Genomic DNA, 14,276 nt, shown 5'->3' with positions numbered 1-14,276 from the left:
GTTTTTAATATAAAATTCTGATATGTTCAAATTAGGGTCCCCCAAAAAAAAAAAAAAAAAAAAGAAAAAAAAAAACATTATATTTTTTTTTTTTTTTGGAAATCTAAAATAATGATGCTGCTTTTTCTTGTTCTTTTACTAACATCTCATAAAACTGATAAATTATTGTTACTGCTAATAATATACCTGTACCACTTCCTAAAGCTCCAAGAAAATCAGCAAGAATTGTTAGAGCTCCAATACACATTCCACCAAAAGCTGCAGCAGTTGGGATATATCTATTAAATACACGTGTTAAAGATGTAGGTGTATCTCTGAATCCTCTCATTCCAATTTGTTGATCTCTTAATTGTTTTGCTACATCTTTAGCTGAACTTCCTGATACTTCAATCCAAGTTTTCGAAAAAAAAGCACAGGCAACTAATACAAATGATATATATACCAATGTATGGAATGGATCATTTGTGATATCTGCAAAAGAATTAGGTGGTGATATATAATATGCTAAACCTCCAATAGGTATAGATGTACCACTCGATTCAACTTCTTGCCATTGTCCTAACAAATTCACTAAGATACTATTCTTAAATCTTTTATATAAAATCTGAGAAAAGAAGTATAAGTTCGATACCAAAGCTGTTTGTAATATAATGGGTATATTACTAGTATAAAACAATTTTATAGGATACGTTCCTTGTTGTCCTCTTACGCTCTGATATTTAACAGATAAATCAACTCTAAATCCTTGTAAATATATAACAATCAAAAACACTAATATGGTAGCTAACAAATTAGTAACATTAGGTGCATGTGTTCTATAAAAAGCTTTTTTCAATGCAGATATTTTGTTTGATTCTGTAAATAAACAATAAATTAATGATATTATTGCACCTTCAAATTCTATTCCTTTATCTGTATTTATTGTTGTAGGACTAAAAGATTTCCACATAATTGTTTCACATATATTAGTTGCTATAAATAATGAAATACCAGAACCTAATCCATATCCTTTCTGTAATAATTCATCTAATAATATAACAACAACACCAGCAAAAAATAACTGAAGTATAATTATTATAGCATGACCTGTACCTATCTCAGATATATTTCCATAAATTCCACTTATCACATATGCTATAGCTTCACCTAAGGTAATCAATAATCCTAATAACTTCTGTGCTCCTTGAAATAATGTACGATCTTCTTTCAAGCTCTGATCAACATCTATAATCTTAGAACCGGCCAATAATTGCATAACCATACCACTAGTAACAATAGGAGATATACCTAATTCCATTAAAGTACCTCTGTTAGAAGCTAATATAACTCTCATCCAATAAAAAGGATCACTAGATTTACTTGTGACGATACCATATAATGGTATTTGACAACATATCAAAAAAACAAACAAAGAAACAGCAGTCCATAATAATTTCTCTTTAAATGGTAACTTTCTATCTGGAGACTGAACCTCTGGTAATAAAAACATAACAGGCTTGATCAAATTCAAAAATCTCACTAAAAAGTTTAAATAAATAAATATTATATGTACATTTTATATATTATATTATAAGTTGCTCATTTATTTGGTTATTTATTTTATTTTTTTATTATGCCTTACCCATTTTTTCTTAAATAAATAAATAAATATATATATATATATATTATGTTTATATATTTTTCCTTTTTTCTTTTTTTTTTTTTTTGTAGCTATTTATATAAGCCTGAATAAAAAATATATATATATATAATAAAAAAATTAAATAATATTATTATAAATAAAAAATATATATATATATATATATATATATATTTCTTATATGTTTATTTCTCTTGATCTAAATATATTTTTTTTTTTTTTTCATAATTAAGTGTATTACTTTTTTGACCCTCTTGTCCTTTCTATATATATAAGTATATATATATGATATATATATTTTTTTTTATCTTTCTTTGCTATTTTAAGAATATATATTAACACATTTATTTATTCTTAATAAGGAACTATATTATATATATATATATGTAAATATATATTTATATAAATATATATAATAAGAACTTACTATTAGAAAGAATAAAAAAAAAAAAGAAAGTTTATATATATATTTATATATTATATATATTTTTATTATGACATATTTCTTTATTATATATATAACGCATACGCTTGTATGCTGTTAAACATATATAAGGTATTATATATTAATAATATGATTAAAAAAAAAAAAGAACAAATAAAAAAATAATATTACATAATAATAAATAATTACGTAATAAATAAAAATATATATAAATAATACAATATATCAAACAACAAAAAAAAAAAAAAAAAAAAAAAAAAAATAAGGTAAAATAAATCAATAAAATTAAATAAAATAAAAAAAAAAAGAGGCTAAAAAAAAAAAAAAAAATTGTATGGTTTTTAAAATATATATTATAATACAAGTATATATATATATATATATATATATAATTTTTTTTTTTTTTTTTGGGGAAATTAATTAAATGTAAAATTATTGAGTTAAAAAAAAAAATATTATAATATATATATATATATATAATTATTAATATATTATAATGATATACCAATTACATATTTCATTATTATATTAAATTTATCTTAATATATACAATGCTTATTATTATATATATATTATATATATAATATGTATATTTTATATATATTATATATATTTAAATTTTTTTTTTTAATATACAATTATTATATATTTTATATAATAATCATATAGTATTATATATATATATTAAATACCATTATTTGGAATTAACCTGAACAACTGTGCATTATATTATATATATATATATATATACATAATATATAATGAATATTACATATATAATATTATAACACTAAAAATTTAATTAAAATAAAACTTCGACTTTTGAAATAATGTTTACGTATCATTATTGTGTTATCATTTAAATATATATATATATATATATATATATATATTTATTATTACATAAGGTTAGAATATGATAAATATATTAAGAAACATATAATATATATATTATATATATATGATATTATTATATACTTTTTAATGACACATAATAAGAAGGTATTAATATTATATATATTTTTTATTGTACAATATTATTATTATATATATTATATATGAATATATATATGTATATATATATATATTTATATAATTAATATATAAATATAATTTTTTAATATATTTATTATATATATTTTGTGCTTAAACAACAGATTTGTTACTATCCTTAATGTATATTAAATATATACTTATATATATAATATATATTATATGAATTATATATTTGGGTTTTTTATTTTTTTTTTATTACCTTATTTGAAAATTTTATTTGTCACATAATATGTAATAATATATTATATTAAATTACCTTTTATAAATTTATATATAAGAATATTATATGTAAATATATATATATATATATTTATATATTAATATGGTTAAAAAATATTTATTTTTAAAATATATTTATTAATGAAAATATATATAATGTTTGTATTTTAATAATTAAATAAAATACCTAATTGTTTACATTATATCAATATATTATTAAGAACAATAATATATACATATATATATTTTTGCTTTTTCAAATTTTGTTCCTTTTAAAATTATTACTTATTTTTTATTTTTTCACTAATATATATAGGATTAATATAATATTACCTTATATCTGTTCAGCATATATGCATATAATAATTTATAAAATAACCATATATTTGACAAGTTGGTTGTTGAACAAATACATACATACATATGTATGTATGTATGCATGTATTTATTTTATTAGAAATGATGTATAAAAAAATATAAATAACATGTCTCTTAATTTTTCCTCCCTTTGTGTTATTCAATGAATTAATTTTTTTTTTAAATAATATAAGTTCGTAAACCAAATAAATGGTATATTGTTAGGTAATTATTCTTGTTAATATAAAAATCTTACACTTTTCTTTCTCTTATTTTATGGTAGTTCCTTTTTTAATATCAAAAAAAAAAAAAAAAAAAAAAAAAAAAAAAAAAAAAATTAATGTATGTGTATATTAATTACAATGCCTTTATTTCTTAAATGATTATTAATAAATAAATTAATATATATTTTGCTTGTTATCCCTAATAATACAATACAACAACAATAAATTATGGTAAAAAAAACAACACGAAAAGAAAATATATATATATATATATATATATTTTTTTTTTTTTTTTTAAATATTATAACATATAGTAATGTTTATATATGCATTTATTTATTTATTTTTTTCTATATTTATACAAATAATCGAAACAAAGAACATGCAAACATATACCTATATATATACCCCATTATTTTAATATAAAAATAATAATATTGAAATACTATTAATTTAAAAAAAATTGGTAATTGGGTTGTTCGTTCAAATAAGTAAATACATATATCCTTCTATTCTTTGCATCATTATATTATAGTTCCTTATATTTTAGTACTATGCAATGGAGCATAAAGTACATATAATTGTATTTTTATTAATATATATTTTTTTTTTTTTATTTCCCCTTTAACACTACATATAGTGTAAAAATATATGCATGTGTGCATATTTATTCTTCAATTTTTTTTTTTTTTAAATATTTACAATATTTTTACAACACTATATTGGGAATACTTATAAATAAATAAAAAATATATATATATATATATATATATATATATATATATATATTTATATTTTTTTATATTTCTTATTTTATAATTTTATTCTTTAAAAAATATAAAATATATATTTATGCTAACATTCTCATGATATATATATATATATATTATACCGATAGAACAAAAAAATAAAGATCTTCAAGAATATATTCATAATGAGCTTAATTTCAAACGATATGAAGGACGAAATAGAAGAAGGAGATGAAAAAAAGGAAAATTTTCAAAATAGACAGAGGGAGATTGAAACAAATGAATATAAAACAAATCATGAAAACAACAACAATATGGATGAGATAAGAAAAGATAATAATATATCAAATAATATAAATGAAAATTTAAAAAGGGACGATTCTAGTGATTATAATGTTAAAGAAAATATACCTATGGTACATAAGGATAGTATTATAAAAGAGGATATATCATCAAAAAATGATTTATTGCTAGATGATAAAAATAATTTTGTAAAAAACATGATTACACCTGAAATACAAAACGAACAAATGATAGATAAAGACATGTTAAATAATATAAAGTTGTATAGCAAAAAATTTGAAGAAAAAAGGAAAAAAGATATACTGAATTGTTATAATGAATGTAATAATAATAATAATAATAAAGCTACAAATAAAAAAGACTATTCGTCATATTTAGATAATAACAAAAAAGTAGTGAAAGAAAAATTAAAACCTGATATACGTGATATATTTTATAAATCTCAAGAGAAAGAAATCTTTGAATATATCCCAGATAGTAGTAATTATTATGTATGCCATAATGAACCCAAAGAATTATATAAAGATATAGTAAATCTGAACAAAAATATTTTGGATAATATAAATATTAATATATATTCATCACCATTAGATACTTATTTATCAAATATGATGACTGAGTACAGTGAAAAAGAACATGAACATATCTTAAAAGAAGAAAATTCAAGTATTATACTTAATGATGAAGAAAAGATAAAAAAATACAAACAAGAAGATATAGAAATCAAGGAATTTATAGACATTAGTACATATAACGAACCAAAACATTCTTATGAATTTTATAAAAATAAAATTTTAAAAATTTATGATAACGGAGTACAAGTTGAAATTCAACCAGATAAATTAAAATATAATAATTCTACTTATTATGAATATAATCAAGGAATGAAAAGTTTTCTTGAAGATCCTCTATGTTATTTACAAAAATTAAAATGTGAAGTAGATGATATATCATCATATATAATAGAAATAGGAAATATTCATACTACAAATGAAGCACTAAACAATGAAGGTAACAATAATAATAATATATTAAATGATGAAGAAATTAAAGAAAATGATAAACTCATAAAACATATATTACATGATAGGGAACCCCAAGAAGTACTAGTAGAATTGTTATCATTAAAAAAAGATATAACAAATATATTAAATGATGAATCATTAAAAAAATATTTTCAACATGAATATAACAACAAAGAAATATATAATGAAGGAAATGAAAAGTGTGATACATACGATAAGAATGATATGAACTATCCAGTAAATATAAATAGTAATAATGTTGATATACATACACTATTTGAAACCCTACAAAATTGTGACGACTTATTTTCTAATAATACAAATATACAATCTTGTAGTGAAAATCAAATCGATAATACAAAGAGCGTTCAAAAGTTTGATATATATACCGTAAAAAATAAAAAAGAAGAAAGACATATTCATGTTACAGATTTGTTAACTATGGAGAAAAAAATTACTAGAATTGAAAAAGTTCTAGGTATTGATAAAATGTCCATGTTACCATATGATGATCTTAATCATGCAATTCTAGACATATATAATAAATTATCATTATTAGATAATAACAAATTAGAGAATGTCAAAAAAAAGGTACAAATTCTTCAATCCGAATTTCTAAATTTAAAAAAATATAAAAAGGAGCTATTGAATATATCTAAAGAAAGAGGAAATTATGAAGAAACGATAGATGAACTTTTTAAAATTCTAGATATATGGAAAAAAACACATCATATCATACCAAATGTATTATCAAGATTATATCAACTTAAAAAGATACACGATAATGCTGATTCATTTTCTTCCAGAATTAACGGTAAGATGATATATATATATAAACATGTATGTATGTATATATGTATGTATGTATATATGTATATATGTATGTATGTATATATGTATGTATGTATATATGTATGTATATATGTATGTATGTATGTATATATCTATGTATGTATATTTTATATGTTTACAATACATAATGCTATATTTGTTTATCAACACACAATGATGTTTTTATTTATATACATATAAGCACTATTAATTATTACATTTAATTATATACATTTTTCCTTATATTAGATTTAGAAAATGAACAAATAAAGTTATCCGACACATTAAATATAGCAGAATCAAATATCAAATTAATTAATTCGAAAATGGATGAAAGTATAGAATTATTGAAAAATACATTAACGAAAATAGAATGTCAAAACAGTACCTATAATAAATAAAAAAAAAGTATATATATATATATAAAATATTATTATATTTTTTATTAATTTATATGTTTTTTTTTTTTTTTTTTCTTTTTTTTTCATTTTGGAATTAAAAGTATGTTGATAAAAGGATTATTTTTTCACTGTTTGGTATTTTATATTATATAAAAGTATATGTGAATATATATATATATATATATATATATAAATATTATTTTATTTTATTTTATTTTATTTATTTTATAATTACACGTCAAAAAAAAAAAAAAAAAATTAATTAGTTCAAACTTTATTTTTTCCTTTGGTTCATTTATTCCTATTTTGTTCATACAAATATATTAACACATTTTTTTCTAATCATTTTGAGAAATAAAATGTAAATATGTATATGCTAATTAATGTATAAATCATATTATTCATAAAAAAATAAAAGGGAAAATCAAAATGTAAAAAAATTTTATAAATAAATATATATATATATATATATATATATTACGTGTTTTTTTTTTTTTTTTTTTTTTTTTTTTTTTTTTTTTTTTCTTTTTATATGGAAGAACTCATAAGACAAATATATTGGCTAGAACAAAAAAAGAAAAAATAAAATAATTAAAAAGAATAAAATTAAATGAAATATATAAGCACATATATAATGTTGCCATTATTTATACTAAATAAAAATATGCTTAATACACGTAATATGATATAATATATATTTTTTAATTTATTTTATATTTGTTTTTTTGTTTTTTTCATTTGGATGATATTAATTGTTTTTTTTAGTTTTTTTTTTTTTTATTTAAAATTGTATTGTTATAAATACATATATTAAGAATTGAAATATATGTATATTTATGTTTTTATACATTAATATATATTCATATATATAATTATATATATATAATATATATATATATATATGTTTAGATGCTTTGTTAATTCGTAATTTTCTTGATATTTGCAAAACATAATGGAAGATATATTAGATAACATCGAGATAAAGAATTCTTTACAGAAACAAATAAATGAAGTTATGGATGAAAATGAAAAACAATATAATGAGATAAAAGCATACATAGAAAATGAAAAAAGTAAAAAAATAAAATAAAATAAATTAAAATAGCATATATATATATATATATAATATGTGTAAGCATATAATAGTATATTCTTATAATTCATATATTAGATACATCTTTATGTACATATATGTCTTTACTTCTTTTTCCTTTGTTAAAAGAGCAAATAGAAATTATGAAGAATAAAACTAAAGAAAAAAAGATATCAATAAATCGGTTAAATCATGGTATGAAACAAAATTTATGTGGCGAACATATATATATGTATATATTTATGCATATGATAAAAATTAAAAAATATTCCACACATTAATATATATATATATATATATATATACATATATTTATTTATATATTGATAAATTTAGAGATTGAGGCTAACACGGTATTGGTCACAGAATTGAAGGAAAGTGTGATGGTAATATATGAACAAACATAAATATATATTTATTTCAATAAACATATTCATATATATATTATATTTACATGTAGGAGGAGGAAAAAAAATTAGAGGAATATCCCAAATTAATTTCTGAGATTAATAATAAATTAAATTTAATTTTAAAAAATTTTGATTCGTCCAAATTGGGTACATACCATATATATATATATATATATATATATATATATATATATATATATATATATATTTATTTATTTATTTGTTTCTTTATTTTATTTTTATTTTAGAATATAATACAGTTAAATTACACAAGGATTATATTCAAGGAGAATGGAAGAAAAAACTAGAAACCTTGTATAAGCTTTTAGGGTTTGAAATAATATTAGAAGGTGAGGATTTATAAATTATGTACATATATTTATATATATATATATATATATATTTATTTATTTATTTAAAAATTCAGATGATAAAATAGTTATAGAGTTTTCAAATATTCAAGATTCTGAACCACAAAAGAAATATCGAGCAACTCTTGTTTTGAAAAATGGGATATATGAAGGTAACACATATAAAAATCTTTTGTCCTTTTGTTATATGACATATATATATAATTAAAATTATGTTAATATATATATATATATATATTTTTATATAGTAATTGAAACGAACCCACGTATTAATAAATTTGAAGATTTTGTCGACAGTTTAAATAAAGGATTACCCTTCACTACTTTTTGTTGTCTACTCAGACGATCATTTAAAGAATTAAAATAAATATAATTTGTTTAATATATATATATATATATATATATATATATATATATTTATTTATTTATTTATTCAATTTTTTCTACTTTGTTTCATAAGTCTTAATTTTTTTTTTTTTTTTTATCAATTTATTAAAAGAATAACCGACTTTGTAATAATACTTGTCACATATATGCATATACATATATATGTATATATATTCTTAAATATAAATTTTTTTTTAATAATTTTAAAGATATTCAAATGGTAAAAAGACGTTAAATTGTTTTTATTATTATATGTATAAAAAAAAAAATAAATAAATAAATTCATAATTAGGATCAGAATTTGAATTAAGATTAAAAAAAAATAATATAATTAAAAATACGATAAAATTATATAAAAACTGATATTATATCATATCCACTTAGAATATATATATGTATTTATGTATTAAGTCTTTTCTTTTTTTTAATTAACATATAGCAAGGTAAATACATATATATATATATATATATATATATAATTACCATTTGCATATATTTTTTATAGATTGGTTGGGTGCATATAATTCGGAGTTTCATTAAATGAGCTTGTCATATGTAATCCATATGAGGGTGCCATAAATGAATGTATATAATTTGAATCTTCATAGGTTACGAAAAGATGATTTGGTGTATCTACAAATTTATAGATAGAATCAAATATTAAGTGTTCATAAAAATTATTATTTGCATCATAATTAATGTGAAATTTTCTATTTTTTGTTAAATCGTCATAATAATGAAACAAGGATTTAAATTGTCTTTTATTACACCATCTCCATATATTTAAATATGATGTAGGCAGATTATAAAATTGTTTTTTATTTTTATCTTTTGTAATATTATAAATAAATGATTCATCAGATAAAATTTTATTTTTGACAAATAATGAAGTATCATTTATTTGTTCCATGTTATTATATTTATTTTTATATTGAATATTATTTTTTTTTATATTTCCAACATTACATGGTGGACATAATATAATATTATCATGATATGCGCTATATTTTTTGTTCATACAATAATATTTAGAATTATAATTAGATTTCATATTAAATAAATATTTTAACTTCTCATTTTCTTTTGTATACATTGTTTCTATTATTATATTATCGTTATATAAACAGGTAGATGGGTATTTATATCTTAAATCAAATATAAACATTGAATTATTTGAATTTAATGATGTTAATGTTATTCCTGTTAAATCAATATCACAAAAAAAATTCGTAGTCTTATAATATTTTTTTGAATTTTCATAATCTATTAAGTTATAATTAATATAACATACATAATTCCCTAACCTTCTGTCATCAATTAATATATTTTTTTTACTTAAAACTATATTTGTATTATCATCATAACAGCACATTTTTTGAAAATCATCACTAATACTTTTGGAACTCTCAATACATTCTTTTTCTAAGTCTATTCTTTGGCATATTGTTTTGTTTAAACCAACGGTACATTTATTTCTTCCGTTTTGTATGATACTTTTTATGACACATTCGTCTTTTTTTAGGTCTACGTTTATTTTATTTAAGGGTTGATCTTCTTTATCTAAAATGTACAATATAAAAGGAATAATATAACAAATGTATAATATCATATATAAATAATATGAAAAATTAATAATATGACACATAAATATATGTATATGTATGAAAAAAGAAAAAAAAAAAAAAAACATATATATTTTTATATTAAAATTTTTTTTTTTATTACCTTCAAGGGATACATGATACAATGATTTCATGTCGACGATCAAAAATTTATCTTCACCGAGACAAATTCCATCCTTTAGAGTCAAATCCTTCTTATCATTAACATATAATTTTGATTTGTATAAAGATGTCGGAAGTACAGAATCCATATTATTAATTTTCCACATGTTAACATATCCTTCTTTATCTAATGTTATGAATGATGAGAATGATGAATATAAATGACTATATCTGTTTTCAATAATTTTTATAACACCACCACTATAATATTCAGTACTATTATCATTATTATTATCATTATTATTATTATTATCATTATTATTATTATTATTATTATTATCATTATGATTATCATTATTATTATTACTATCATTTTTTAAATTGTCCTCTTTTGTATTATTATTTCTTGATTTTTCTTTTTTATGACAAAAATATGCTTCATGTATATAATTACTTTTAATATTCCATCTCCTTTGTATATATTTCTTCATTTTAACTTTAAATTCAAAGGACGAAACTTTATTAGCATAAGGAGATATATTATCAAAAGAGATGTTATTATGCTTTCTATTATATTTAAATTTTTGTTGTAATATACAGAATTGTACCTTTTCCCTATTACATTTACTTAAATATAATCTTATATATTCATAAAGACTAAATAGATATCTCATATTCAGAATATTATTCGTAAAAAATACTTCTGATATATCTGAACATTTTATTATATCATAATTAGTACTTTTCTTTATATTACCAATGATATTCTTATTACACAATGGATTATTTTTATTATCAGGATTTTCTTTTTGTTCTTCATTTTTATCATTCATATTATGAACTATGGTATCACTAAATACATTATTTTTTTCATTTCTTAATTCATGTGATAAAATCATATTAAATTTTTTTTCATCGTTAAATAATTTTTCTTTTTGCTCATAAAAACTACTTCGATCCCTCCTTTGGTTATTTATATTCTTTAAAATATTAAATTGATATTCTTTATTTTTCCTCATAAATTTAATGATATCTGAAATCTTTTGTTTATATGGATTGATATGTACGTTAATACAAAAGGTGTGATTAAAAATATTATATGATGATTTACATAATGGCATTAATTTAAAAAGTTCATTAAAGTTTAAATATTCACTTAATAAAAGAAAATATAAAAAATTATTCATTATACAAATAAGTGGATTTTTCATATTATAATTTAAATCACTAATACTACCTAATTTCCTTTTTCTTATATTCCTATACATAACTGAATTTAATGAAGCATACATACGAAAACTTATTTTATTCCAATTAATAAAATAATTTGTGTAATTATATTTATTATATGGGACTGTAAAATATATAAAGGAATTCTTATCAAATAATGATTCCATAATATAATTAGTTCTATATCCTTCATTCATAGAATAATATAAATTGTCCTCATCAGACAAGCAATTTAAGGAGCTTGAATTATCATCCTTATGATATTTAGAACTCTTTTTATTAATCTTACTTGTATTGTTTTTATTATTGTTGTAGTTGTAATCGTTAAAGTGTTCATCATCATCCTCATATTCATCCTCATCATCATCATCATCATCTTCATCTTCATCATCATCGTCATCATCGTCATCATCGTCATCATCGTCATCATCTTCATCTTCTTCATCATCATCATCATCGTCATCCTCTTCTTCGCCCGATGTTAATAAAACATCCTTTTTTATATCATACATTTTGTTGACATCCCCTCTCTCTATATTTCCCAATTCTCTTTTATTAATTAAATTATTTGAAACAGATTTATTATTTTCATTTGGAAAATAAGATAGCTTATTAAAATCGTTCACCTTATTATTAACATCCAGACTAAAATCGTCTTTTTTTTTCACGTTTTTATCTACTTGTACATCTTCCATTTTTATGTCTCACGTAGTAATAAATAAAAATAAAATAAGATAAAATAAAATAAAAGCAAAATATATTATATGTATATATTATATTTACACAATGATATTATATATTTTATAACAATATTGAAGGGGGAAAAAAAGAAAAAAAAAAAAAAAAAAAGAAATGTAAAATATAAATATATTATGTTTCTTCAAAGTGAAAGACTATTATAATGGGAAATAATACGTCAAAATTGTAGATAAACAAAGTAATACATATATATATATTTATATATAATATTTTTATTAAATAATATCTTCTGTCATGCAAATATATACATACATATATATGTATGTATTCATTTTTTATTAGCCAACATATTTTTACACTTAATATATAAAATAAAAAAAAAAAAAAAATTTCAATATATATATTTATTTATTTATATGGGGAAAAAATAAAAAACAATAACATACATATCACAATTATATATTTACATAATTTTCTAATATATAATAAATTATATACATGACGTTCATAATGTTTTTGAATCTTATAAAAAAAAATAATAATAATATAATATAATATAATATAATATAATATAATATAATATAATATAATATAATATATTAGTTATACCATATCATTCTTGAATAATACATGATATAATAATAAACATTCTTTTTATTGATGAATATAAATTATCATAGGATTAAAAATAAAATTATATAGAAGAAAACTTATACGTCATAATCAAAATAAAAAAACATGGGCGTATATTATATATATATATAATATTTTATGGTATATTTTTGTTTTATTAATTTATTGTTATATTTTATTATTATTTTATTTTTATGAAATAATATATATATAAAATAATGAGAATGGGCGCATAATAATGAAGAAAGAAAATATATATAAATACATACATATAATAAATATAATAAAATATGTTAATGTAGTATTTATGACCTTTTATTTTTCATATATATATATATATATATATATATATATATATATATATATATATTAATATATAACATAAAATAATATATACGTATCATAATATTTATTGAACACATTCATTCGAAATATAAAAAAAAATATTAAGAATAAGAATAAAATTAATATATATATATA

At 18.4% G+C, this 14,276-nt stretch overlaps 4 protein-coding genes across 4 annotated transcripts; 2 read left to right on the top strand and 2 right to left on the bottom strand.

The window, feature by feature from the left end:
- Positions 1–103: 103 nt before the first annotated feature.
- On the bottom strand, positions 104–1,625 carry PF3D7_1346100 (protein transport protein SEC61 subunit alpha; the record flags this gene model as incomplete). Its single annotated transcript, XM_001350139.1, has 2 exons — positions 104–1,518; positions 1,622–1,625. 2 exons carry the CDS (start codon positions 1,623–1,625, stop codon positions 104–106), a joined length of 1,419 nt encoding a protein of 472 aa, XP_001350175.1.
- Positions 1,626–4,895: 3,270 nt separating this feature from the next.
- PF3D7_1346000 (dynactin subunit 2, putative) lies at positions 4,896–7,249 on the top strand (the record flags this gene model as incomplete). Its single annotated transcript, XM_001350138.1, has 2 exons — positions 4,896–6,831; positions 7,098–7,249. The coding sequence occupies 2 exons, from the start codon at positions 4,896–4,898 to the stop codon at positions 7,247–7,249; spliced, it is 2,088 nt and encodes a 695-aa protein (XP_001350174.1).
- A 952-nt stretch (positions 7,250–8,201) lies between these two features.
- PF3D7_1345900 (kinetochore protein SPC25, putative) lies at positions 8,202–9,490 on the top strand (the record flags this gene model as incomplete). Its single annotated transcript, XM_002809026.1, has 7 exons — positions 8,202–8,322; positions 8,472–8,537; positions 8,679–8,728; positions 8,803–8,899; positions 9,001–9,102; positions 9,180–9,275; positions 9,372–9,490. The coding sequence occupies 7 exons, from the start codon at positions 8,202–8,204 to the stop codon at positions 9,488–9,490; spliced, it is 651 nt and encodes a 216-aa protein (XP_002809072.1).
- A 519-nt stretch (positions 9,491–10,009) lies between these two features.
- On the bottom strand, positions 10,010–13,159 carry PF3D7_1345800 (conserved Plasmodium protein, unknown function; the record flags this gene model as incomplete). Its single annotated transcript, XM_001350136.1, has 2 exons — positions 10,010–11,070; positions 11,236–13,159. The coding sequence occupies 2 exons, from the start codon at positions 13,157–13,159 to the stop codon at positions 10,010–10,012; spliced, it is 2,985 nt and encodes a 994-aa protein (XP_001350172.1).
- Between the last annotated feature and the right edge of the window lie 1,117 nt (positions 13,160–14,276).

This window comes from Plasmodium falciparum (assembly GCF_000002765.6).
Source record: "Plasmodium falciparum 3D7 genome assembly, chromosome: 13".
In the NCBI taxonomy this organism is placed as follows: domain Eukaryota; phylum Apicomplexa; class Aconoidasida; order Haemosporida; family Plasmodiidae; genus Plasmodium; species Plasmodium falciparum.
The sequence above is the reverse complement of the archived record's forward strand: the minus strand, read 5'-3'. Positions and strand labels throughout refer to the sequence as shown.